The sequence below is a fragment of the Poecile atricapillus genome, chromosome 1, assembly GCF_030490865.1.
Source record: "Poecile atricapillus isolate bPoeAtr1 chromosome 1, bPoeAtr1.hap1, whole genome shotgun sequence".
NCBI lineage: Eukaryota > Metazoa > Chordata > Aves > Passeriformes > Paridae > Poecile > Poecile atricapillus.
Genome location: NC_081249.1, coordinates 88863477 through 88886946, shown reverse-complemented (window position 1 = coordinate 88886946; position 23470 = coordinate 88863477). Strand labels below are relative to the sequence as shown.

Sequence of the window (23470 nt, the reverse complement as noted above, 5' to 3'; positions counted from 1 at the left end):
GTGCCCGCGGGCCCGCCGCGCCGCGGCCCCCACAGCGAGAGCGCGGCCCCGGGAGCCCCGGGAACGGCGCTCCTGCCACACGCGAACACAGGCGAGTCCTGCAGCCGGGAGAGGAGGTAAGGCAGACAGCAGGGAAAGATGTGGTGCAGAGGCAAGGGGGAAAAGGAGTTATGGAATCAGAGACTGTTAAGGTGAGGGTGAAGAGGTTTAAGGATCATCTAGCCCAATACTTGAACGCTGCCAGGGCTAGGGCATCTACTGCCCTTCTCCGAGGATACCCCAAAAGCTGCTCTGGTACAGCAGAAAGACATGACTACCTCTTCTTTCAATATTGAGACTACATACTTACCCCCAGTACACTCATGATAATAGAGACAACAAAGTAAAATACAAGGAAACTTTATTTTTCGGTTTTATCAATGTTTTGCTCTGTTTTCTGTTCATTTTTCACTGTTGTTTTTGCTTCTGTCTTCAAGCTGCTTATTAGTTGACAAGTCCGGTCAGTTTTTGTATTAAAAAGGATTTTGATGGAGGTAGCTTTGTCTCTGTCCTGGCTTTTGCTTGGTCTTGCCTGCGCACTTGTCTCAGTAAACAAACTCAAAATAAAATTAAGAACGAAAACTGGAATTCCAGGTGGAGGCAACGAGCAATGCAGCCAGGTTCTCCATGTAACAGACATGGCGCTGGGGCCTCCAGTCACTATATACAGAGTCCATCATACATCCATCCCCCTCTCTCCTAAACACACTCCTTGCTCCAACGGGCTGGCTGCAGAGGAAGGAGTTTCTTCTCCTTCCAGAGACCTGAGCAGCAGCTTCCATGGAGGGAAACAGCACCCAGTCAGGAATGTCAGGCAGAGGGGTAGAGTGTGGAGGGGTGGGCTAGGGGGGGTCACTTCAGCTTGGCCGAAAGGTCAACAGCACTGGGCCAGGAACTCACTGCTGCTGGGCCACCTGCAGGGCAACAGAGGAGGACCTGAGGCTCACGGGCTGGTCACCAGAGCCCAGCCTGGCCCACGGAGGCCGCCTCTCCCCAGAACTCCCTTACTGACCAGAGAGGGTACGTACTTGTTGGGGAGGGGGCGGTGGCGGGGGCTCACTGCTGCGGTTGGCCAGGCGGCTGAGGATGTTGCGCTCCGACATCTGAAGGCGCACTGCCACAGGTGGGATGCGGGCAATTGTGGCAGGCAGGCGCGTCACATCTGCCTTCATGTCACTCAAAAGCTCCTCCAGCTGCTTCAGAACTACAAGAGAAAGGGACATCTGTTCGGACGGGAAAGGGACACCCCAGAGGGGACAGCACAGTTGAACACCTATCCCACCCTTGTTTAACACACCGCATTACCTTTGTGCAGCACAGCATTGGCTGGTTTATTCCCAGCCATCGACTCCTTGGATAGGTGCTGGTGGCTCTCAGCCAGGCATTCCACCTCTGCAAAACGTGTGTTCAGAGCCATGGATGGGTGAGATGGATCTTCGGACATGTTCAGATAGGCAGCTCGCCGCAACTGTTCCTCGATCACCAGTGCTTGCTCCAGGAGCTGCAAGGTGGGGCAGGAATGAGTCTTTCAGCAGCTGCCTGAGAGGGAGCCTTGTCTGCACCCCCAGTCTCTCCTAATCCAATTCCCCACCATCTCATAAGGTGAGATTGTGTTGCTGAATCTCTTTTCTCCAGGTTTTACTGAGTAGTCCAAAACAGTAAGGGCTTCATGAAGCAAAGTCAGACATAAAAGAAAACCAGGGTGCATTGGGTTTAATAAACTACTGCAACTTCTCTAGTATTTTCTTTCCTTCTCTGATTCTTGTTACACATTCTTTATGAGGTAAATGGGATGGAGATTACCCTTTGAACTCAAGGGAAAAATATTCCATCCTACTTATAGAAAGTCTAAAATCTTGTAGAGCATTTGGAGAAATCAGTTGGAATCCTCTCAGTGTAGAACTGATCATTCAGTGTTACAGTCAATCAATGTTTTGCCCCAAGACTGAGACCTGCATGGCTTTTACTTAATCTTAAATCACTCCCATGGTTGTGGAGTTGTGTTCACTACTAAAGAGGATGAAGTAGGATGAAGGCAGCCCTTCCAGCAACCCAGAGTTCTGTTCAGGCACATGGAGTGGGTTGTAGCAGACCAAGCAAAAGCTGTGGTGAAAACAGCTGCCTGAACCTCAAGCCTCCTGCTTACCAGTTATTCAATAAACATTTGGATAGAGAGCACTGAACCAAGCTTCCCAATACCATTTCCAGAAAAAAGGGAGCTGCTATCATGGAGCAACTGCATGATCCTGAGATACATTGCTTTTTTTATTACCCCTAAAATAAAAGGCACTGCACAAATCTTTCACTTTCTTGGTGGAAACTCAGAACTGCAAGAACTTGTTCTTAGAGATCCAGGCAGTTATCACACTAAAGAGAAATCCTTACCTTAAATCTCCTCGCCAAGAACTTATTCTTTATTTCCAGGAAGTTACCCCTGTTCATCTCACCCTTGAAGGGTTCATTGAGGATGGCGTAACGTGGATCATTCTGAATATCCTGCCAACGGGCATAGCCATGACTGAGATGGGATGAGCTCAGGCAAACAAAGGCAGTGAAAACAAGGGAATATATAGCCCAGGCAGTACAGTTCTCCAGAGGGACTGGGGAAAGGGGTACAGAGAGGGGATGAACAGGAGCCAAGGAAGAGGAATGAGAACTATGTCCTGCTAAATCATAACTGTGCTGCAGGAAGCTCCCCCTCCCACCATCACTTTCACTCTTGTGAAGAAGATAACGCACTCTCTCACTTAACCTACTCCAGTCAGATTCAGCAGGGTCACTTTCACCCTGACAAATTATGTACAAGGTGGGAGAATGTATCTGTCACGGCAAGGATACTTGATAATCCCGGCTAGGAGCCAGTAGTCGTGACGCCGATGCCAGATCTCGTAGGTCTTCTTGGTGACAGTTGCAGCCCGCTCTTCATTCTGCCAGAGGGAGTGTAGTTCTGGAAAGGCAAGAGACACCAGAACGGTTGGAAGTTATTTCACAAACATAAGCAGGAGCTTATAAACAAGTTCAAGCAGATAAAGATCTCATACCAGTGAAACCACCATCTGCTATGTTGAACATGAAGCGCTGCTTTACTGCCTTCTTGTGCCTTTCATCTACTGACTCCTTCAGCATCTCTCCGTTCTGCAGCATCACCACATCTCTCTTATCATCATCCTTTTTCTCATCTGTACACACAGGAAATTATTACAACAAACATGGCAGACAACACAACAAATTGGACCCATGAGGAATCCTTGCAAAAGAAGGGTTAAGGTAGAGAAGGGAGTCATCATGCCTCACCTTTCTCATCCAGAGTGATTATAGGAGGGTCAGGGGGATTTTCAGTAGCTGCTCTGTCTTCCACTTTCTCCACATCAGCTGCAGGAAAGAAGGGGAACATGAGACGCACAAGAACATAGCAAGTCCACAGTTTTGTTCTTCAACCAGTGAAAGCCAATACTATTCTGTAACTTCCCACTGATTTTCTACATTCAAGCTTATTTCTTTGGGATGAAGTGCTCTGTACCTTTGCTTTCTACTTCCATTGGTTCATCTGGTCTTTCCTTCGCTTCTGTTTCCTCTACTTTTTTTTCATCTGCCTCTGTGGAGTTCACTGGGGATTTTGCTTCCTGGGGTGGTGTTTCCACAGCTTGAGCACACTGCTGAGACAATCAGTGAGACAAAAGTATAGCAGTGCATGACAGATTACAGTCATAGTCACTTGAAAAGCAAAGACACACAAAACTGTGAGACCAATTCTGAGGACCAGAGTCAGAGATCTTCAAGTATCACTCTAAAAACTCATCTCTGCCTCAGCTGAAATGAAGAGGGGGCAGAAGTACAGAAACTTGCAAGAGAAATCACAAGGCAAAAAAGCCAAAACTCACCTCCATAGGAGCCTCTGTTTCAGTAGCAGAGGCAGTGAGCTCCTTCTCTGGTTCAGAGGGCTCTCCTTGCTCCTTAGCACTAGCTCCTTCTTCTACTTTTACTCCATCTTCTGTGTATTCCCCACGCCAGAGCAGCACAGCAGACAAAAAGAGAATCAAATCAGTAAGGTCTTCCCTGTTCCAAAGCCCACTTCTCCTTTGCTCTCAGGGATCAGGCCCACCAAAATGGAATTAACATGACCCCCCCCCCCCCTTTTCCTGCCCACTACAAATGATGGGCTTCTCACTGATGTCAGCTCATCACTCATCATCAGTGTCCTCTCTTGCCTTTAAGGGCTTGCACATGTCTTTGGCAGCCCTCCTAACATGAGAGTAAGCTGATCTGCGTCCACCCCCAGACCCCACCACCACAGTTCCGGTGAGGGGAACAGTCAGGGTAAGGTCAGGACGCGGGGTTGTACGAGAGGGGAGCCCTCACCAGGTGGAGGAACAGGGGCAGGTGTATTTGGCTGCGTATCCCCTGGTGTCGAAGGAGTTGGAGTTTTAGGAGAGGGTGAGCTGGGCTGTGAAAGTTTCTTGTTCTCCTCTATCTCTGCCAGTTCTGGCATACTCCAGCGACCGTTCACATGCTCAAACTCCTGCACCTGTACAAGAAGGAGAGAAAGACGTATCACTGGAGGAGTCATACAATCCTTACACCTGTAGACAGGCCACCGAGCATAGAACAAAAGTAGGAGTGAAAGGAGAGGTAGCTCTCTAACTCGAGGCCCCAGTGACTACATACAGTTGTATGGCCAGCAAAGGCCACATTGCTCTGCTAGGCACCTACCTTTTTGCGTATAAGTGACATGACCCCAATGCGAGTAAGGACATGCTGTCGAGAAAGACCTTCCCGTGGGACCCCATCTGCAAAGGTCTCTGCACCATCAGCTCCAGGTTCACATAAATGGCGCATGAACAGCGAGACATAGGCCCTGCAGCGATTGAGAGACAAGCAATTAGTCCATAAACTGCATTATCTGGAGGCATGCATTGTCAGACCCCTTCCAGCATGTAAGGGAAATTACCCTGAGACTCTTAACCCATAGTAGCTTGTTTTGGGGCACCAGGCACCTTCAAGGGAAAACTTCCTAACAGAATCACTACGTACATAGAGGACACACTGCTAACTCAAGAGTCTTGAGCCAGAAGCAATCATAAACCCAAGAAAGACTCAGGGAGATTATTCTTTACATGCTTGTAGAGCCATGCTACTCCTATAAAAGCATTTGCTTTTGGTGACTGAAGAGTCAGGTCAAGGAGAGTTAGCAACAATTCCAGCTTATACTTCATTCTCCCACAAAGAATCAACCAATACATTAAGGAAATGTAGTCTCCAAGATAAGGCCCAATTCTCATTCCTCCCAAAAGGACTACTTGCTGTCAGTCTTCCACTCCTGCCTAATGCAGACTCACTTGAACTCTTTCTCTGACTTGCCACGGAGGTCCCGAACAAGCCACTGAGTGGTGAAGGCATCCTGAGGTGGCATTCCATAGCGCATGATAGCATTGAGGAAGGCTTTCCGCTGGCGAGCGTTGAAACCCAGCACCTAGAATGAAGGAGCAGACAGATATGGCAAGAGGAATACAGGAGCAGCTGGGATGCAAATGCCTTCCCCTTGTACAACTTACCTCAATGTTCCCTCCCACACGGGCCAGTAAGGGAGGCAGAGGCTTATCCTTATCATTTCTCAGGCCCTTGCGGCTAGGCCGACGAGCTGCTGAAGAGAGAAATGGAGCTAAGTAAAGAGTCAAGGCGCAGCATATTGTTGTGTGAATACTGTCCCAGCAGGGGAGCACCACGAAACATATAAATCGCCCAAGTCCCAACTGTTTCCACACTCAAAGCAACCCAGCAACTCTGGCTCCAGTAGAACTTACCTTCAGACCTCTCATCAAAGTCCTCGTCTCCTTCTTCAGAAGCAACTGAATAGTCTGACTGATTATCTGACTGGTCATCCTGCCAGTCTGAAAGAAATACAGCACGTGAGCCTGAGACGCTACTCCGTTACTTCCCAGCAACATATACTTAACACCCCTTTTTCCCTCAGGGTCCTGTGGATTTGTACCTCTATCCTCCTGCGAGCCATCGTTGTAGTTAACCTGCTTGCGAATACGTTTGCCCTTGCCCAGATTCCTGGCCAGATCCTCCTGTTGTTGCTCATAATGGTGACGGAGCAGTTTCTCCCAGTAATCAGGATCCACAGATTCCTCCTGCTTAATAATTTCCCGTTCAACTTCCTCTTCCTCCTGTCAGAGAGGTAAGAAATTTAGGACTCTATGCTCCAAGTCCCAGCCTGTCATAGCAAATATATGCCTGCCTGTTTAAAAGTTTCAGAGCTAAATTAACTGATCCTCCATCACTCAGGAGAACGTATTAGCTGACATCCACCGCATACTCACCCCCATCTCCTCCTCACGAACCACATACTGGGCCACCTTGAAGGAGCTGAGATATTCATTCATGCCCTGAAGTTCTGTATCTTCTGTTTCATCCTGGTTCCGATCCAATAGACGCTCAATCGCTTTGTCATCATAGTGGATGACACTACTATCCTCACCTTCTTTGTTATCCCCTGAAGGAAGAGTACAGGCACCATTGCTGTATGGATCTCAATGGACTACGAAAGGGAATGCCACCCTAGACCCTCTTTCTAGAGCTATAATCAGCACTGTGTCTACAGTCTCTCACTAAAGGAGGCAGATCTCCCCACCCCCTTCAGTTCTACTCCCAGGTACTCACCCCCCTCAGTAGCCTCATCCTTGAAGAGCTCTTCAGTGCCAAATTTGAGAATGTCATCAAGTTCCTGTTTGGACATGGAGCCTGTCTTGGAGCCCAACCCTGGTCTCACTACCAGATGAGTTAGCATCATCTTCTTCTTGGCCACCTGAGTGATACGCTCCTCCACTGAGGCCCTTGTCACAAAGCGGTATATCATCACTTTCTTGTTCTGTCCAATTCTGTGTGCACGGCTAAAGGCCTAGAAAAGAGATGTGCTCACAATAATCTAGAGCTGCACAAGCAGTAGTTTGATACACCCCAACTACCTCCACAAGCTTCTCATCTGCCTTCATGCTAGCTCTTAGCATTCATTAGTGAAGGCTGTGCCCTAGAAGATCCCTCCACTGTTTCACTTCCCATCTCTACCAATCCTCACTGCTCTAATTTTGCACATTTCTAGAGGGGAAGTCTCAGTCCTTCACTCTTTCTGATGATTTAATTTCTCCTCTTCCTCAGGGATTACTCCATATTGAGTGATCTCATTCAGACTCACCTGGATATCATTGTGGGGGTTCCAGTCTGAATCGTAGATAATCACAGTATCTGCTGTGGCCAAGTTAATACCAAGACCCCCAGCTCGAGTTGAAAGCAGAAAGCAGAACTGCTGAGCTCCAGGAGCTTGGATTAAAAAAAGAGAACAAAAGTAATCAAGGGAGTGTGCAGTACTCAAAGAAGGATTTGTAACTGACCCACATCACCTGACAGAGAATTGCTACTAATTTAAGATTCCAGAAAAGCAACAGAAGGCTTAGGGCACAACAATCCCACAATGAGCATTAAGCACATACAAGGCAATCTTTCATTTTACGGAAAAAGTAGGAGACTATATACCATTGAAGCGATCAATAGCCTCCTGACGCATGTTCCCTGTGATTCCTCCATCAATCCGCTCATATTTGTACCCTTCGTGTTCCAAAAAATCTTCTAGAAGGTCCAACATTTTAGTCATCTGCATATCAGAAAAACACCACCACAGAAGAGTGAGGGACAGATGGACACCAGATCAACAGACTTCTTTGATTGTATTCCAGGCCTGGAGGTTTTTCTCCATATACCTGAGAGAATATGAGCACTCTGTGACCTCCTTCCTTCAGGTTCTTTAACATCTTCTGGAGCAGCAACAGCTTTCCAGAGGCTCGAATAAGTGCACTACCATCATACATGCCATTTGGCATTTTTGGAGCTTCCTAAAAACAAAGAGAAAGAGGGAATAAGGGACAAAAACAGTTTGAAGGGATGTAACTTGGTCTCAGTCCCCAGCTGATGCTGGCTCACACCTGGTCACTTAGCATGGCACAACCACAAGGTATAGCACTGCTTGTATGAAACATCAGTGCTAGCCTGTACCTGTTCTCTTGCAATTTGACTCCTACAGAGCCACCTCTTTTTTTACTTAGTCCCTACTCTTACAGTCTTCACCACCTCACATGAGTCAGAAGATAGCTCCTACCTGTCATATAAATGTGCTGGAAATGGCCTTCCAGCATGTTGGGTCTAAATAAAGAAGGATGGAAAAAACACATAGAAGCAAAAAGAGAGAAATGGGAACCCCTCCATGCCTCACCTAGGGAGCTAACTGGCTTCCTGATAACAGCAAGCAGGGAATTTGCTTATACAGAATAAGTGACTGGACATACCATAGCAGCCACAGGAAAGAGGTAGGGGTGGTTACAGCACTTCTTCAGATCCATAACAACATTGAGCAACGAGACTTGGTTACCACCACCCCGTGCATTCAGTGCCTCAAAGTTTCTTGTCAAAATGTATTTATAATATTTCCTGAAAACAAAGAAAATAAAACCATTCAGACAGTTGTCATGAGAATAACTAACCTACTCTTCCCTTGCTGAAGTCTGCATAGCTACTGGCATTACCTGCCAACTACCTAGGCTCTGCCAGTGCCACTCACTATCTCTTTATCCCTTACACCAGAGCACAGGATCAGTCCTTCCTCTGCTCTAATGGCAGCCCACTGCACAGTAAACCCTGTAGAGTAAGGATAAGGCTGTTGCAGCATCCTCTTTGAAACTGCAGAGCAGAGAAACAGTTCTCAACAGCAAGTGCTCTCTTCACCCCCACACTCACTTCTGCATGGGACTCAGCTCCACTCTGACAATGAGTTCAGTCTTAGATGGCATATTCTTGAAAACATCAGCCTTGAGACGCCTCAGCATATGTGGGCCCAGCATGTCGTGCAGCTTCTTGATCTGATCTTCCTTGGCAATATCCGCAAACTCTTCTAGGAAGCCCTCCAAGTTACTGCAGGGAAACAGACACTCAGCAAACAGCACAAAGGAAAAAGAGCAAAAGAGCAAGTGAGGGGAAAGGAATGACAAGACAGGCAGGCTGACTTGCACTGCAAGACATACTGGAATCTCTCGGGCGTCAGGAAGTTCAGCAGGTGGAACAGTTCTTCCAGGTTGTTCTGCAGGGGAGTTCCTGTAAGCAGCAGCTTGTGCTGGAGGGAGTAACCATTCAGCACACGGAAGAACTGGAAAGGAGAGAACAGGGAAGAAAGTGGAAAAATAAACCAAAACACACACACAAATACATCAGTGGCTTATTAAGTCATAGGCTTACAAAGAAAAACATTCTAGAAAGAAAGTTGACACCAATCTAGGGTTCAATTTAGATCACATCAGCTGTTTGGACAAGAGTTCCAAGTAGTTCACATTCCAGTCAGGGTTACTAGACTGATCTTATTTGGATCATTGTTCTGCATAGCTAAATCATGACTGCAGCAAATCCTCTGAGCCATCAGGTGCTAGTAGGTTTCCTTTGCTCTTACAAGTTATAATCTCTTTCAGACCACAAATCATTTCTAGACTGCTGTACTATGTATTTTTTCTTGCTAAATTAGTGTTCCACATTCCTACAACTATTCTGCCCTGAGAATTCTAGAAATAACTAAGTCACTCTTCCTATTCATATCATTCCTGGCAGTGTTCCAGAGCTCTGAAGAAGCAGAGGAGAAAAAGAGCTAAGGGTTTGCCAATGTATCTTGAAGGTAATTTGCACTGGTTTTCACAACAATGAAGTAATTCCAGACAGATGTAGTGAGCAGTTAAAGTACTGCACTGAAAAGCACAAGTGTACTATGTTCACCTGCACAAACTGACGGTGAAACAGTAATTTATTTATGAGCTTGGCCACTTCTTTGCTTATCTTACACTTAGCATGATACAAGGTCAAACTTAATGAAAGCAGCTGTACTAGATGGCAAACAAAACCCAAATTGCTTATGTTTTGGTTACTGCACCAGAGGAGTACTTCTAATGGTCTTCACAGGGATTTATCTTCCTATGTAGTTATACTTAAAAATATTCTTATTTCAGAATCAAATGCGGAAGTTACTAATTATATCGGCAAAACTTTAGGAGATAACTCAAATTTATCAAGAAGCATCTGACATATGTATCTCGCAGCCAAACACCTATAACAGCTGTCCTTAAAGGACAGGAAACTGCTGTAGAAAAAGATTTAATGGCTCTGCATAGTGTCATAGTGCAACCTTAAGCCTTTACATCCTCTTTCAATTAATGAATATTAATAGTAAGCATTCATTCCTACTTCCAATGGTTTCAATGCTAAGCATAGAATGGCATCCAGTCTTAGTGCCTACAATAAAATAAGATCTAGAAACTGAACTGCAAGCACAGCTGTGATGCCTCAGGAAGATGCCTCATGCCAAGATCCAAAACACTAAAGCTATTTAAACAAACAAAAAAAAAAGAAATCAAGCAGCAATTTTGTCTTATAGTCTCCAAGAACCTCTAAAACCAGCTTTCCAATAGTAATTGTTTTTGGCATATTGAGCACTAGAATCCAGCTGAAGACAGATAAACCAATACCAGAATTAAGGCAGAAGGCCTACGGAGGGGCTGGATTAAGAAAGTACAGTCAAGTCTACTCAATTCAAACAAGCTTAGTTAAGGTGCAGCCTCATATTAAAGTAGCTATATGGCTCTCAGCACCTACCTTGGCATTTTTGAACACCTCTGCCCACCATCAATTTCTGTAACACCTAATTAGTTGTGCTACAAAGCCAGACGGATGCAGAGAGCAAGCCTACTCTGGAAGCAGGGTAATTCTGCTCACGGAGCATGTTTTATGCTCAGCATAGTAAACCTTTCCAGAATAGAGGTGGTGCAGGTATGTGATCTGCTTTTAGAAATCATTTTGTATTTGAGAGCAACAACCACATCCAGGCTTTTCTGTTTTTCAGTCTACACCAATTGCCCATTCACTTGGAAAGAAAGCTGGTTTAACCAGTGATCTGTATAAGTAAAGTTGTTGCTAATGATGATTGATCTCCAAATGCAGGCTGTTGATTTTTCTTTTTAATAACACATCAAATTTACTACTGAACAAATGACTAAGAGCTCTCTCTCCCCTGCAACATATGCCATGCCCATGAACCATCTATGCTTCTCTGTACCTTAGACTGATTGTTCTTCAGTCTGTGAGCTTCATCCACAATGAGACAGGCCCAGTCAATAGAACCTAGTATGGCCATATCAATTGTGATCAATTCATACGAGGTGAGAAGCACATGGAACTTGACAGCAGCCTCCTTCTGCAAAGGAAAAGGACGAACATGTAATGGGATAGAAGATGCAGTGCTCCTCCATCAAGTTATCCTGATGATCCGTGGTCAACAACCCATCAAAAACTTTCATACCCCCTTGTTTCATCCTGTCACAAGATTCTAAATGCTGCCCAAACCATTTTAGCCTTTTAATTCCTATTGCTCTCAACACATGTCTCCTCAACCCCCTCAGTACCTGCTACTTTTGGACAGATGCCAAATACTGTAGCAGAGATGTTTAACAAGTAGTGAGTAGAGGCATCTTAAGAGAATTGAGATTCTGAGATTTGAAGAGTGGCTCATCTGCAAGCTAAGACTTCAAAAGATAAGAAGTTTACCATGGAATTTTATTACTATTAGTACTTAAGGCTGTTCCATTTCAAAGGAAGGAAATTAGCCTATCTGCCTCTGCCACTGAAAGTGCTTTAGCTTCCATCTTGGTTTTACTAGGAAGACTTAAGTTTCACAAAAAAGAGGCACCTAGGTCAGGCTCTTCCTTCCTGTCTGGGCACAAAATGCATTATCTCATATGTCTGGGTATGGCCTGTCAGCCAATTCCTCAGGATGAAAAAGTTCATACTTTTTTGGATATTTGTCATTTACACACAATGGCAATTCTGACATCAACTTAGAGCTGTAGAAAAGATGCACAATTTCACAGGTTAAGTAGGGAAGACAGAGGGACCTGCCTAGGGTCAGTATTACATTAATCAACTATCTTTCCCCAGTACTGAACCAGTTCAGACTAGCAGAAGTGTTTAAACACTTTACAGCAAGAGTCTAAATACCCACTTGTCATCAATTTGCAGTTATTTCCCCTTGGAAACTACAAGTATATTCAGTTCCCAGGGACAGCAGAGTATCTGAATCTCAGCTCCTGAAAGTCAGTCAAGTGCATTTCAGTTCAGGCTTGTGTTACAGCAGAGCTCTGTACCTTCATTCTGGATGCTTTTTTGCCTCCACGTATGGCATTATCCTCAAAAGTGAACTCATTCTCACGGATGATGGCCCGGCTGTCTTTGTCACCGACGTAGGTCACTACATACATATCTGGGGCCCACATCTCAAACTCTCGTTCCCAGTTGATGATTGTGGACAGTGGTGCACTCACCAAGAAGGGACCCTTTGAGTGGCCCTACAAATAAAGAGCATTAGATGACTGCAATCACTAATACAGGCAGAATCTCCCTGGGCAGTGACCTCCCTGCTCTCACCTCTTTGTATAAGGAGTACAGGAACACTGCTGTCTGCACAGTCTTTCCCAGACCCATTTCATCAGCCAAGATTGTATCTGTGCCCTGAGCCCAAGAGAAGCGCAGCCAATTCAGCCCTTCCAGTTGGTAGGGATGCAAGGTCCCCCCTGTTACATCGAGGTACTCCGGTTGCCGGTCATATTTCACTGTTGGCTATAGTGGAAAAAGGAAGAGTTGGAATCCTTTTACTCGCTTAGATAACTCACAAGAGTCCTTTCTTAGCAACCCTTATACTCACTAGTACAGACGAGGCTTCACAGATGACAACCAGACTAGCACCAAACCCAATTTCCCAATGGCCAAAGACATCCAACAAGAAGCCATTGTTTTTTGTAAAACCCTTTCATCAGGAGCTAGGGAGTCCAACCCAGTGGACACAGTGGACCTTTGTCTGAAGGCTGTCTAGTGCCACTTATTCTTTCGGCTATGAAGGAGCTCTAAACCATATGCTGTTCACTCTCTGGTTTTCTATTTACCTGCAGGCACCCCAAAATAAGCAGCTCTATCAGATGGCTGAACAGTAACTTACATCTACTGTGGGAGTCTCAGGGGGTCTTTCCAGTTTCCGCATCTTCACTTTCTTCAACTTCTTACCAGGCCTGCCCTCTTCACCTCGCATCAGCTCCCTATGCAGACACAGTCCCAAGTACATGTAAGTTTAATGGCTTTTCATTGACAGATCAAGAGAACTATTGCAGAGAATAGGAGGGCAATCACCCAACTCAAACAGGCTCAAGAGAACAGGGCTGGAACATTAATGAACTGGTAGAGAGGCACTAGGTCCCTGACCAAAGGCGTAAAGAGTCAGCAACAAGAAGGTGCTTCTTGCCCATTTCATCTATTAATCCAGCCAATGTTAGAGGCTGACATACTGCAGTACTTTCTCTTGAGGGAAGGGAAAGGAAAACAAACTCTAGATACTTCTCCTACCTGTGATTCCAGTAGGCCTGCTTGTAGAGGTCATAATCTTGAATATCCACATCTTCGCTTTCCCAGGATGCCTGATCATAGGGTAGGTCTCTCCATTTAATCAAATAGTGGACATTCCCCTTCTTATCCACACTGCAGAAGAAACCAGTAAGTCTCAAGCAGAGTGAGATGGCAGTATTCCCCCAATCCATTCACATGGAAGGGAAGGACTCAGTGAAGCAGCAGAAAGAGAACAACGTCTGTCATACCGACAAAGAACTCCCACTGTTTCTCCCAGTCATACCGCAGTTTAGCTCATCCCCTCTCCCTTAGCCTTGCTTAAGGTCTTCATTGAAAATCCTCTTTGTTACACCCCCTACCTATGATTAAGGATCCTGTGGATCATCATCCACTCTGGCTTGATCCCATATCGATAGAAACGCTCCTCCATCTCAGCGTATTTGGGGTCCTTGTTTTTTCTCTTCCGGCTTTTCTCTTCTTCCCCTCCAAAGTCTCCCGAAGGTGGCTCATCCATATCATTTTTGCGTTGGTAGTTACGAAACATGACCTGGCAGTGCAACTCCAGCTGCAGTCAGGACACAAGCAGTCAGTAGATGTTTTAGCCTCAACTGTCCACCCTTATGCCATGGTTAGGTCCCTCCACTCACCTGCAACTCTGACACCCAGGAGCAGTGCCAGTAGGACATGCCCTGCCATTTGACAAAGAACTGCCTCTCAGGCCGACCCTCCAGAGGCTTCGGGGGTGGAGCATTAGGGTCTGCATCAGGAGGACGTGGTGGTGCGGGGCCAACTGGGGGCTGACCCCATTTCCAGATCAAGATCTTCTGCACCTTTCCTTTCAAAGCTGGGCACTGGGAAGTTAAACAGAGCTTGATGCATCACAGTGTATGTACTCTAACATAGAAGCACTGAGAAGCAGAAACAGAGTCACTTTTATGGTTTCACTAAACAGAATTTGCTAGGCCTGACAAGCCCAATAGTCTGCCCAACTACTACTTCATCGAAAGTTTGTGCAAATATTTTGCTGTAGAACTAAGGGCCCAACATAACCAACTTTCCTTTTGCTTGTCATCTTTAGGTTATCACCTAATGAAAGCAATTAACACCATTTATACTACCTATTTCTCCTAAAAAATGTGTGGTATTTCTCCTGACCATCTACTTTGAAAGGCTTTAGCATTACAAAGCTTACAACAGTGCAAAACCAGTTTGTCTCAGCATCAGTTTAAATTACTTTAAGCATTGAATTTGCTTGCACTTATTCTCCTCCTTCTACACACGGACAGGAGCCCAGAAAAGTGATCATTGGCATGCTGGACCAAAAACTGCTCAACTACCCTGCACATGGACAAATCTCATGAGACCCAAAGGCTGTAGCCTGGTTCTTCCCACTGTGTGGAGAAAGCAATCAATCAAGGCACAATACAGCTACAAAAAGTCAGGCCTTTAAGCTTTATGATGAAAGTGTATGAGGAGAGAGTCTCCAAAGGACTGTGTATTTCCACAGAAATATGATGATCTAAAGAGATTAGATCAATCACCTCTTGTAGCAATAGGAGAATGGTACTAGCGGAAACTCACAGTACAGCGAGGACACAGCCATTCTCCATTGGGAATCTCAGGCAGCGGGGGATTCAGACAGTGGATGTGATAGGATGAAGGACAGGCATCACAGCACAGCAGCTCTCCTCCATCCTTGCAGACTCTACAGAACTCCATATGGTGGTCATCCTCTTCCTCAGCATCCCCCACTACATCCTCCAGGATTTCCTCACCTTCAGAATTATCCTCCTTTGCTTCCCACTGAATGCCCTCTTTTTCCTATGGGAGAGGGAAATCAGAAAAACAAAGCAATTATTTCATTACCACAGAAACACCCCCAAGTCACTTGATATCCCCCTCATACATGATCTCTTGCACCATTTGGGGAATCCAATACTCACACAGTGTGGGCAGCTCCATTTGCCCTCTGGAGCTTTCTCCATATCTGGGTCCAGGCAAACCATGTGGTAGGCACGAGGGCAGGTATCACACAATATAATTTCTCCTCCCTGCTGGCACACCTCACAGTAGTCCTGGTGATCAGTCTCATAGCCATCCACAGCCACTGTGGAGTCCTCCTCACCTGCAGAGGGTGATGAGGAGCTACTGTAGTACAAGCCACAGGTACAGGTTTCCTACAGCCAGGGAGGGTATTCTCCCAGCAGCCTACATAGCCATCTAGAGATCCAAAATACAGAACTCTTACTCTGTGTAAGTAAACAGGGCAAGAAGGAAGACCTGGAAATAGAAGCAAAACCAGTCCCTTTGTGCTCCCTTCCACCCATGAAATAAAAGGTACACTTAAGGCCAGGAAAACCCAGCACTTCATCTGTTTCCCTAACAAAGAACCCCTGAAAGAACTTCTGAAAACATTTTCCTTATTCAAAATAATATCAAGTTCTTCCTTCACAATCAATTCTCCCTCAAGTATGCTGTTAAACATCAAAACTCCACACAGACATCCCTCTCATCTTTCTACACACTTAGCTGTGCTTGTCTCCAACAGTTGGCAAGTATCTATACCTTTCTTTTTCTTCTTCCCAGCCTTGAGTTTTTTGCGACTGCGGCTGCTACGGCTTGTAGATCCATCTGAAACAGAGTAGCTGTTGATGCTGGCATCATCAAAGTCTGACTCCACATCCAGATCATCATCTTCACTCTGAGGTAGGTAAGAGAAAAGCTTTGTTACTCAGACACACATGCTGGGGGAGCAGCAATCAGACATACACCCCAGCATTACTATCACATCATTACCTCCCTCCTCACAAGGTCAAGAAAGGAACATCACTTACTGATGATCTTTTACGCTTGGAACCAAATCCTCCCAGTTTGATTTTCAGTGGTGCCACCTTCTTTGTTTTAGGTTTCTTGATATCAGGAATACGAGGACTGGCCTTTGGCTTCCGCCGGGCATTGGGTCCTGGGAACACAGGAGGCAAAGTCACAAGGGCTATTGCCTAGACATCACTCACATTCTATCCTCCTGCCAAACTCTTCATCTCACCTTTGCCCTCCTTTGTCTTGGCTTTCCTGAGTGGCACATCTACAGGGGGCTGCGGCAGGACAGCATCCACGTTTGTCACCATACTCTCAACTACTGCAACAGCTGCAGCTGCAGCAGCTGCCACAGATGCACCTGAACTTCCCTTGAAGGGGTTGTTTGTGCTAAACTCCCTCCATTTGGCTCCCAGTACCATCATCATCTTCGACACTGCTATTTTAGGGTTCTTGGCGGCGATAAGTGGTCTGTGTACAGTTAAGAAAGGAAGGAAAGGTTACTGAACCACCCTGAAGTCTAGATTATTCCTCCCCACTGCCAGCCCCATCAGCACCTTTATCTCAAACTACATTCCTTTCTAATCTCTGATTGCAACAGCCAGTGAATCTCCTCACTCTCATCCTTCACTCTAAGTGAAATATGGAAACGTTCAGGGGCTTGGAGAAAAGAAACGGAATTTAGCATAGTAGGGAAAAAAGGGGACTGGGAGAACTTGCATCATCTCAATGACTGAAAACAAAAAAGCTGGGGACCAATTACTTTACCATTACTTCAGTTTTCACTCTAGGTACTACACTAGTGTGTACTGATGTTCCAAAATCAAGGACTCTAGTTTTTGTCCCTTCTCTTTTTTTGCTCCCAAGTAATTTCAAGTGTAGGCTTGCAGCTCACCTGACAAACTGGCTGAAAGCTTTGTAGTTGGTGAGTGTGCGGTAATCCTCCTCTGTGAAGATGTGATCAATATCCTCCATACCCCAATCTTCCAGGAGCTGAGCAGATGACTTTGGCTCCTATAAAAAGAGAATCATGGCAACTCTGAGCAGAGCTTCCACACATCTTCCACATTCCACAGATGACCCAGGGAATTTTTTTCCCCTGCATTCACTTATCACTACCATAGGATACAGCCACAATAGCAGATCAGTGGAAATGAGAAAAGTATTTGGATTCAATATAAATTCCATGTGTGCTTAAAGCAGTGGAGAGGGAAGAATGCAAGGTGGGGAAAAGGTCAAGTCAAGAGGGTCTAGTGGAAGACACAGTCCCAACTCCCTGTGCAATCACAAAGGGAGAGCACAATGATCCCCCAAATCAGATACATGGAAATGAGAAGCAAGCAGTCAGCAGGGCAGTTTGTTACCTTTGAGTCATCATCCTCTTCCTCCTCTTCCTCCTCCTCCTTGCGCTTGGCTTTGTTTTTCTTTTCCTTCTTGGGTCCTAATTTCTTCTTTTTCTTCTTTCCAGGGGTATAATCACTGCCCTCACTGTCAGAGCGCAGAACCTCTTCTTCTTCCTCCACAAACTCATTCCCCTCACCAGAGCTGTCCCCCAGCTAGGGAGAGAGGGAGAGATCAGGCATGAGAAAATACCCTGGATAAACACTAAACACTGCTATCTCCCCAAGTTCTACAGGATTCATTCAAAAGATTGCTGCTATTGGCCAACAACAACAGTAAGCACCCTCACCCTACATATCCACATTTTAGAGTGTGACATTAGGCATCCTTATTACCTCCTTCTTTTGACGTTTGCTGAGCTTGGGCACTTTGGGTTCCTTCAGTTTCTTGGGCTTCTTCTTCTTCTTGATCTTGGGAGTGTCAGCCTCTGACAGAAGCTCTTCCTCTGGCTCTTCTTCAGGTTCTGGATGTGAAGAGGTGACAGGTCTCATTCAACCCCCTCCTGTGCACTACAGCATAGCTCCCCTACACACTTGTCTGCTTCTTGCTACATTCTTACAGAGGTGGTTACAACTCTTACTGCTCACAACAAATACTCAAAACTTGTATCCAAAGGTACCACTGAACATGGTTTCCCCCCTCCCAACACCACCTATTTCCAGAATCTTGCTTCTCCAAGCAGAATTACACTCAGAACTCGGGGACAAGAACTTTGCCATAACCTAACAAGAAGAGGAAAGAGCATAAAACAGATGGCCACATCTAAAGAGGGCAAAACAGCAAATGCATTTGAGAACCTGAATACAATAATGTTTCAGTCCATGGATCTCCAGGAAAGAAACCATCTAGCCTTTTCAGCAGTACAGAACATCCTACAGCTGCAAGCAAAATACAGGCCAGTAAACCGCTACTTTTCCTCCTCCATAGGAAAGTTGTTACTCAGCAACTCTATTCTGATCCAGATTAGACAGAACCTTCCCCCAGCCCCAGCAGCTAGCAAGCTGACTGCCTGGCCAGAACACACAGCAGCTCCCCAGCACCAGTGCACGCTCCCATCTGTGTGCCCCCATTCCCTGTCTGCCCTTGGCCGGAGGGGCAGGGGCAGCCAGACAGAACCTTCCTTCTCTTTGTGGCAGGCTGCGGGAGCAGCGCGGCCACCCGCCCTCCCCTGCCGCCCCGCCCACTGCACACAACCAGAGTCACTCCTTCTCCCTCCAAGGGAAAATGGCCTCCTGACCACCCGAGCTGGGCAGGATGGAGGAAACCACAGGTCAGAGGAGCTACCGCAGCCCGGGTTAAAACAGCAGAGATAGAGCTTTCAGAACCTGAAGTCCCATGCCTGGCCCCTGCCATATTCCCAACCAATGGATGTCTCTTTGCTCCCATGGTGCTGCAACACCAGGTCCTTCAAGGATCATGCATCTTCTCACGCAAGTTCTGATTTAGAGCTTCTAAGGACCCACCATTTCCAAGGTATGACCTAAACCTTTCCATTTTTCAGTGATTTTACCCGGATTTTTGTAAAGACTTATTACTGATAGTCCCATTCCCAAGATCTCAGAAGTGCCAGAAAACTCCAGAGACAAGGCTTAAAAAAAAAGCCAAACAAAAATCCAAAACTCCACAAGATCTTCCCTTCTCCTGTTACATTTATCTTACATGACACTACAACATTCCAGCATGACTTAGTAGGAAATCCCACACTTATCCTGCAATTGACTATATACACATCAGTCTTTTTTCACAAGAAACTGAAGAATCCAGATGCATGTCCACAGAGCAGGTCAGCAGCACCAGCAGCAACAAAAAAAAAGCAAGCCAGAAGAATTCCTAGGGCTCTAACCCAAGCCTCATGTTGATGATGAGGATGCAAATACAAGGGAAAAAGCAAGATACAAGGACTAAAAAAAAAGCAAAGGTGAGCAAGCAGCACAAAGCAAGAATCATAAGAAACCTCAATAATTGGGTGTGGTGATGAAGGAAAGTGGGTCACGCAACAGCCCAGGGCAGTTTTCTCTGGACGTCAGCTGGTCTGAGTTCCCAGATGAAAGCAAGCCAGGCAACCTGCCCTTTCACATACTACCCCCTCTTCCCCCTGCCCATTCATGAAAATTGAAACTCACAAGCATTTCGGTACCCCATCAGAACTGGACACTGCCTGCACGCTCTACACCTCCTCCAAGCACAGGCCCTGACAACCTGCAATGGCTTGGAACAAAGTCAGTTCCACCTGACACAAAGCCGTAAGCCTCTCACTTCAAAGTAACCCTGGGACTCGGATATCAAAAACGTACATGTGACTTGCAGAAAAAACAGTGAAAAAAATTATGTTCCCCAGCACATCATGCATTTCACATATTCAGCTTGAAACCAAAATTATCCCCACTCCACATTCATGCCCTGCAGGCTCGGCATACCTGGATGCTGGGGGATAGCGTTGTTCAACAGGATCTCCATCTCATCATCATCACTGCCCCCTGAGCATGGCGATGGAGATCCAATGCCCGAAGCCATGTCCTCCACACTGGGGGAGGCCTGGGCTTACACAGGTTGTCGTCTTCTTGCCAGTCTGACCAGTACTTCGTTGAAAAGAGAAAGAGAAAGTTACAGCAAATCTGAACTCCGTTCTCCCAAGCAATAGTGCTACTAAGAGAATCTGTGAGAAAGCTTAGACAGCAACTTTACTGTCTTTGGAGCCCATGGATAATAGAAACACTGGCAGCAAGTATCAGTTTAGAGTTGTGATAAAGCAGGCTTTGAAGACACCAGATATTAAACTGAGTCAGCAACTCATGTCTGGCGAAGAAGCCAAAACAGCTGTCCTAAAGGAAAACTCTCCCGTTCTCTGCAGCCGGGTGCCCTCAGTTGTTTCTGCCTTGGACCGGGAGAAGGCAGCGGGGCAAGCAAGGCAGCCGGGCTTCCAAGGGAGCCCTGGGGCCAGCGGGGCGGCTGTCAGCGCGGTGCCCTGGCCAGCAGCCTCAACCCGCCCCGGGCTGGCACTGCAGCGCTGGCCCTGCCCCTGCCCGGCCCCCGGCCGCACACAAAAGGCCGGGCGGGCTCGGCAGCCCCGCTCCGCCGCCCCCGCCCGGAGCGGGGCTGCGCGGCGCAGGGCGGGGGCGGGGGGCACCGTCTCCCGGGCGGGGGCGCGGGGCGGGGCCGGGGAAGTCCGGCGGGCGTGCGGCGAGGGGCCGCCGTTCCCGGGGGCCGGCGCAGGCCAGGGCTGCGGGCACCGGCGAAGCGGTTGCGGGGCAGGGGAAGAGGGGCCGGACTCCTCCCGCGGCCGCCCGGGCAGGGGGACGGCGCGTCCCCGGAGGAGCTGCGGCCGGAGCCAACGGGGCGTCCGGCGGAGAGACGCGTCTGCTTGCCCGGACGCCCCGGGAGGCGGCAGATGGCCTTGCCCGCCCTCGTTCCCTCCCGGCTCCTCACCCGGCTCCGGACCCCGGCTCCTCTCTCGCCGCTGCCGCCGCTGAAGGGAAAATGGCTCCGGCCGCGGCACCGCCTCTTAAAGGGGAAAAAAACCCGGCTAGGCCCCGCCCTCTCCCGCCTACATCCCATAATATGCCCCGGGACCCCGGCAACAGGCCCCGCCCCCGTCTCCCCGGCAAACACACACCCCCTTCCCCCCCCCCCCCCGACATCCCATAATACTCACCCTCCCCTCAGAACTTCCCACTCACTGCCCGGCCCGGCATCCCATAATAATAACCACCCCTCCCGCCGGTAACATCCCATAATACTGTCCCCCCCCGCCCCCCGCACCTTCACCCCGAGAAACATCCCATAATACTCCCCCACGCTCGCACCCCTTCGCTCCGGCATCCCATAATACTGACCCCCACCAAGAAACATCCCATAATACTGCCCTTCCCCCCCACGCCCCGCGCGGGACCCCGCGCGCCGGGGCAGGGCGCCCCCCCGCGCCTCCTGGGGCTGCCATCCCATAATAGGCACGTCCCCCTCCCGCGGGGATCGCGCGGTGGGGGGGGGCGGGAGGGCGCACTGTGAGGACCCCCCCCATGGAACATCCCATAATAGTCACACCCCGAGCGCGCACATCCCATAATAGTCACACCTCCCCCCCCCCCCCCCCCCCCCCCCCGCGCCCAGGCAGGCATCCCATAATAGTCGCCGGGAGCCACCGTCCAGCCCGGCATCCCATAATACTCGCGGCCGCCCGCCCCGCACCCGCACCCGCGGGGCTCCGCCGCCGCCCCCCGCCCGCCCTGCCCGGGGGCGCGGGGCCCGCACCGGCCCAGCCCCCGCTCCGGCCCGGGGCACGGGGCCGACCCCTGGCACCGCGCGGCCTCCGCGCACCTCCCTTCCTCCTGCGCGCTGGCACCGGCCCCGGGCACAGGCTCCGGGCACCGCCCTCCCACCGCCGACCGCCCCCGACCTCGGGGCTGAGCGCCCCGCTCCCTTCCCTGGCCCGTCCTGCCGTGCCCATCCCGCACGCTCCGCCCGCGGAGCCGCAGGACCTCTCCAAGGTTATCCGTGCCCGGCGCGGCCACTGCCATCGCTAGCCTGTGTGTGGGGAGCCCGCAGTGAGTCCGGTGACTCCCCTGCACCTCAAAGCTTCCTGGCTGCTGGTACCTGCAGAACTCCCTACCCCAGGGATACACATTCTCCCAGGCAACTAGTGACAGGACGAGAGCGTGTAGTCTCAAGCAGTGCTAGGGGAGGCTTAGGTTGGACATCAGGAGGAATTTCTTCATGGAAAGGGTGATCAGACATTGGAACGGATTGCCAGGGAAATGGTGGAGTCACCATCCCCCAGGGTTGTTTAAGGCTGGATGCGGCGCTTAGTGCCATGGTCTAGTTGCCATGGTGGTGTTTGGTCAAAGGTTGGACTTGATGATCTCAGAGGTCTTTTCCAACCTTATTTGGATATCTGTGATTCTGTGACACACGTGTGTCCGCGTCCTCCATTCCTCCCCGCCACCCATCACCCTGCTTCCCGCTGCACCCTCCACCAGGAAACTCATCATCGATTCCCACAGACGGGAACGGTCCGTACGTATGAGTATACTCCAATTACGCACATGCAACTGTATCATTAATTTCCCATTAAACGAAATCACATCCCATAATGCTGCCTTATCCTCTGTTGAGCATTTTCATAACACCATTAATCTCAACAAAGAGGTGCAGTCCTGTCCGTCTCTCCCGGTAAACTGTAAACTCCTGCAGAGTTCCACCATGCACAACACCAGTGCAGCCACCCTGCAGCACGAGTTGCATCTCTTGTGCCCTCACTCCCGCCTTGCCAGCAAAGACTAGACCAATATATCCCAACAGGCTGTTGTGTAATCCATGTTCCTGCACACATAAAAATCCCACCTACCTCTCCAGCCATCAGCAGCACGCACCCTGTACTCTCTCCCTGTACATACCTTTGCCCACATGACAGTGATGCTCTTATTTAGCTCAGCTCCACGGAGGAAAAATGATAGGAAAGAGCACACTACTCTTCCACAGGTGCTATCCATCCTCCACATGGATCAAACCAACCATCCAGCGCTACAGAAACATGTGGATGATACCATCACCAAACACACGGACCTCTGCAGGACTTCTCCTTCCCTCTTTTGTGTGCTGACAGCCGTAATCCCCTCTTAACAGGAGCCAGGTGAACCACCACACCAAATTCCCAAGCTGAGCAGCCTGGCCCCAACCAGTGTTCACCAACTCCATGTTTGCCACTTTCCCACAGTGGCTTGGCCACAAGGGGAGAGGTGGGATG

The 23470-nt window shown here is 48.4% G+C and overlaps 1 protein-coding gene and 1 non-coding gene across 10 annotated transcripts; both read right to left on the bottom strand.

Moving 5' to 3' along the window:
• Positions 1-383: 383 nt before the first annotated feature.
• Positions 384-22061, bottom strand: CHD4 (chromodomain helicase DNA binding protein 4). Of its 9 annotated transcripts, XM_058830350.1 has the most exons (41): positions 21979-21995; positions 21157-21231; positions 20148-20309; positions 18066-18193; positions 17694-17885; positions 17225-17343; positions 16559-16800; positions 16347-16474; positions 16078-16213; positions 15456-15637; positions 15094-15333; positions 14160-14363; positions 13872-14077; positions 13513-13644; positions 13112-13208; positions 12544-12735; positions 12264-12464; positions 11180-11317; positions 9111-9232; positions 8827-9000; positions 8379-8520; positions 7797-7928; positions 7573-7690; positions 7235-7359; positions 6703-6940; positions 6363-6535; positions 6029-6209; positions 5841-5951; positions 5592-5680; positions 5376-5509; positions 4750-4894; positions 4399-4564; positions 3921-4030; positions 3560-3695; positions 3334-3411; positions 3081-3218; positions 2878-2986; positions 2425-2557; positions 1345-1540; positions 1068-1243; positions 384-953 (listed from the first exon to the last, which is right to left on the bottom strand). In XM_058830350.1, exons 3-41 carry the CDS (start codon positions 20242-20244, stop codon positions 936-938), a joined length of 5778 nt encoding a protein of 1925 aa, XP_058686333.1. In that variant the 5' UTR covers positions 20245-20309; positions 21157-21231; positions 21979-21995; the 3' UTR covers positions 384-935. The 9 variants fall into 9 exon arrangements, with proteins under 9 accessions (XP_058686333.1, XP_058686368.1, XP_058686308.1 ...); XM_058830385.1 differs by lacking the exon at positions 21979-21995 and having other exon boundaries at positions 5841-5927; XM_058830325.1 differs by lacking the exon at positions 21979-21995 and adding an exon at positions 22045-22061 and having other exon boundaries at positions 813-1243.
• Positions 4233-4371, bottom strand: LOC131575031 (small Cajal body-specific RNA 11). Its single transcript, XR_009276677.1, has one exon. It is a non-coding gene; the product is annotated as a small Cajal body-specific RNA 11 (non-coding RNA).
• Positions 22062-23470: the final 1409 nt, after the last annotated feature.

What these genes read in the sequence shown, in the direction of transcription:
- CHD4 (XM_058830325.1), bottom strand. Translation starts at nt 20,244, where the DNA reads ATGGCTTCGGGCATTGGATCTCCATCGCCATGCTCAGGGGGCAGTGAT. An exon ending in AAGAGGATGATGACTCAAAG is followed by an intron (nt 17,344 to 17,693) that starts GTAACAAACTGC and finishes CTCTTTTTATAG; the next exon opens with GAGCCAAAGTCATCTGCTCA. An exon ending in CAATGCTGTGCTGCACAAAG is followed by an intron (nt 1,244 to 1,344) that starts GTAATGCGGTGT and finishes TTTCTCTTGTAG; the next exon opens with TTCTGAAGCAGCTGGAGGAG.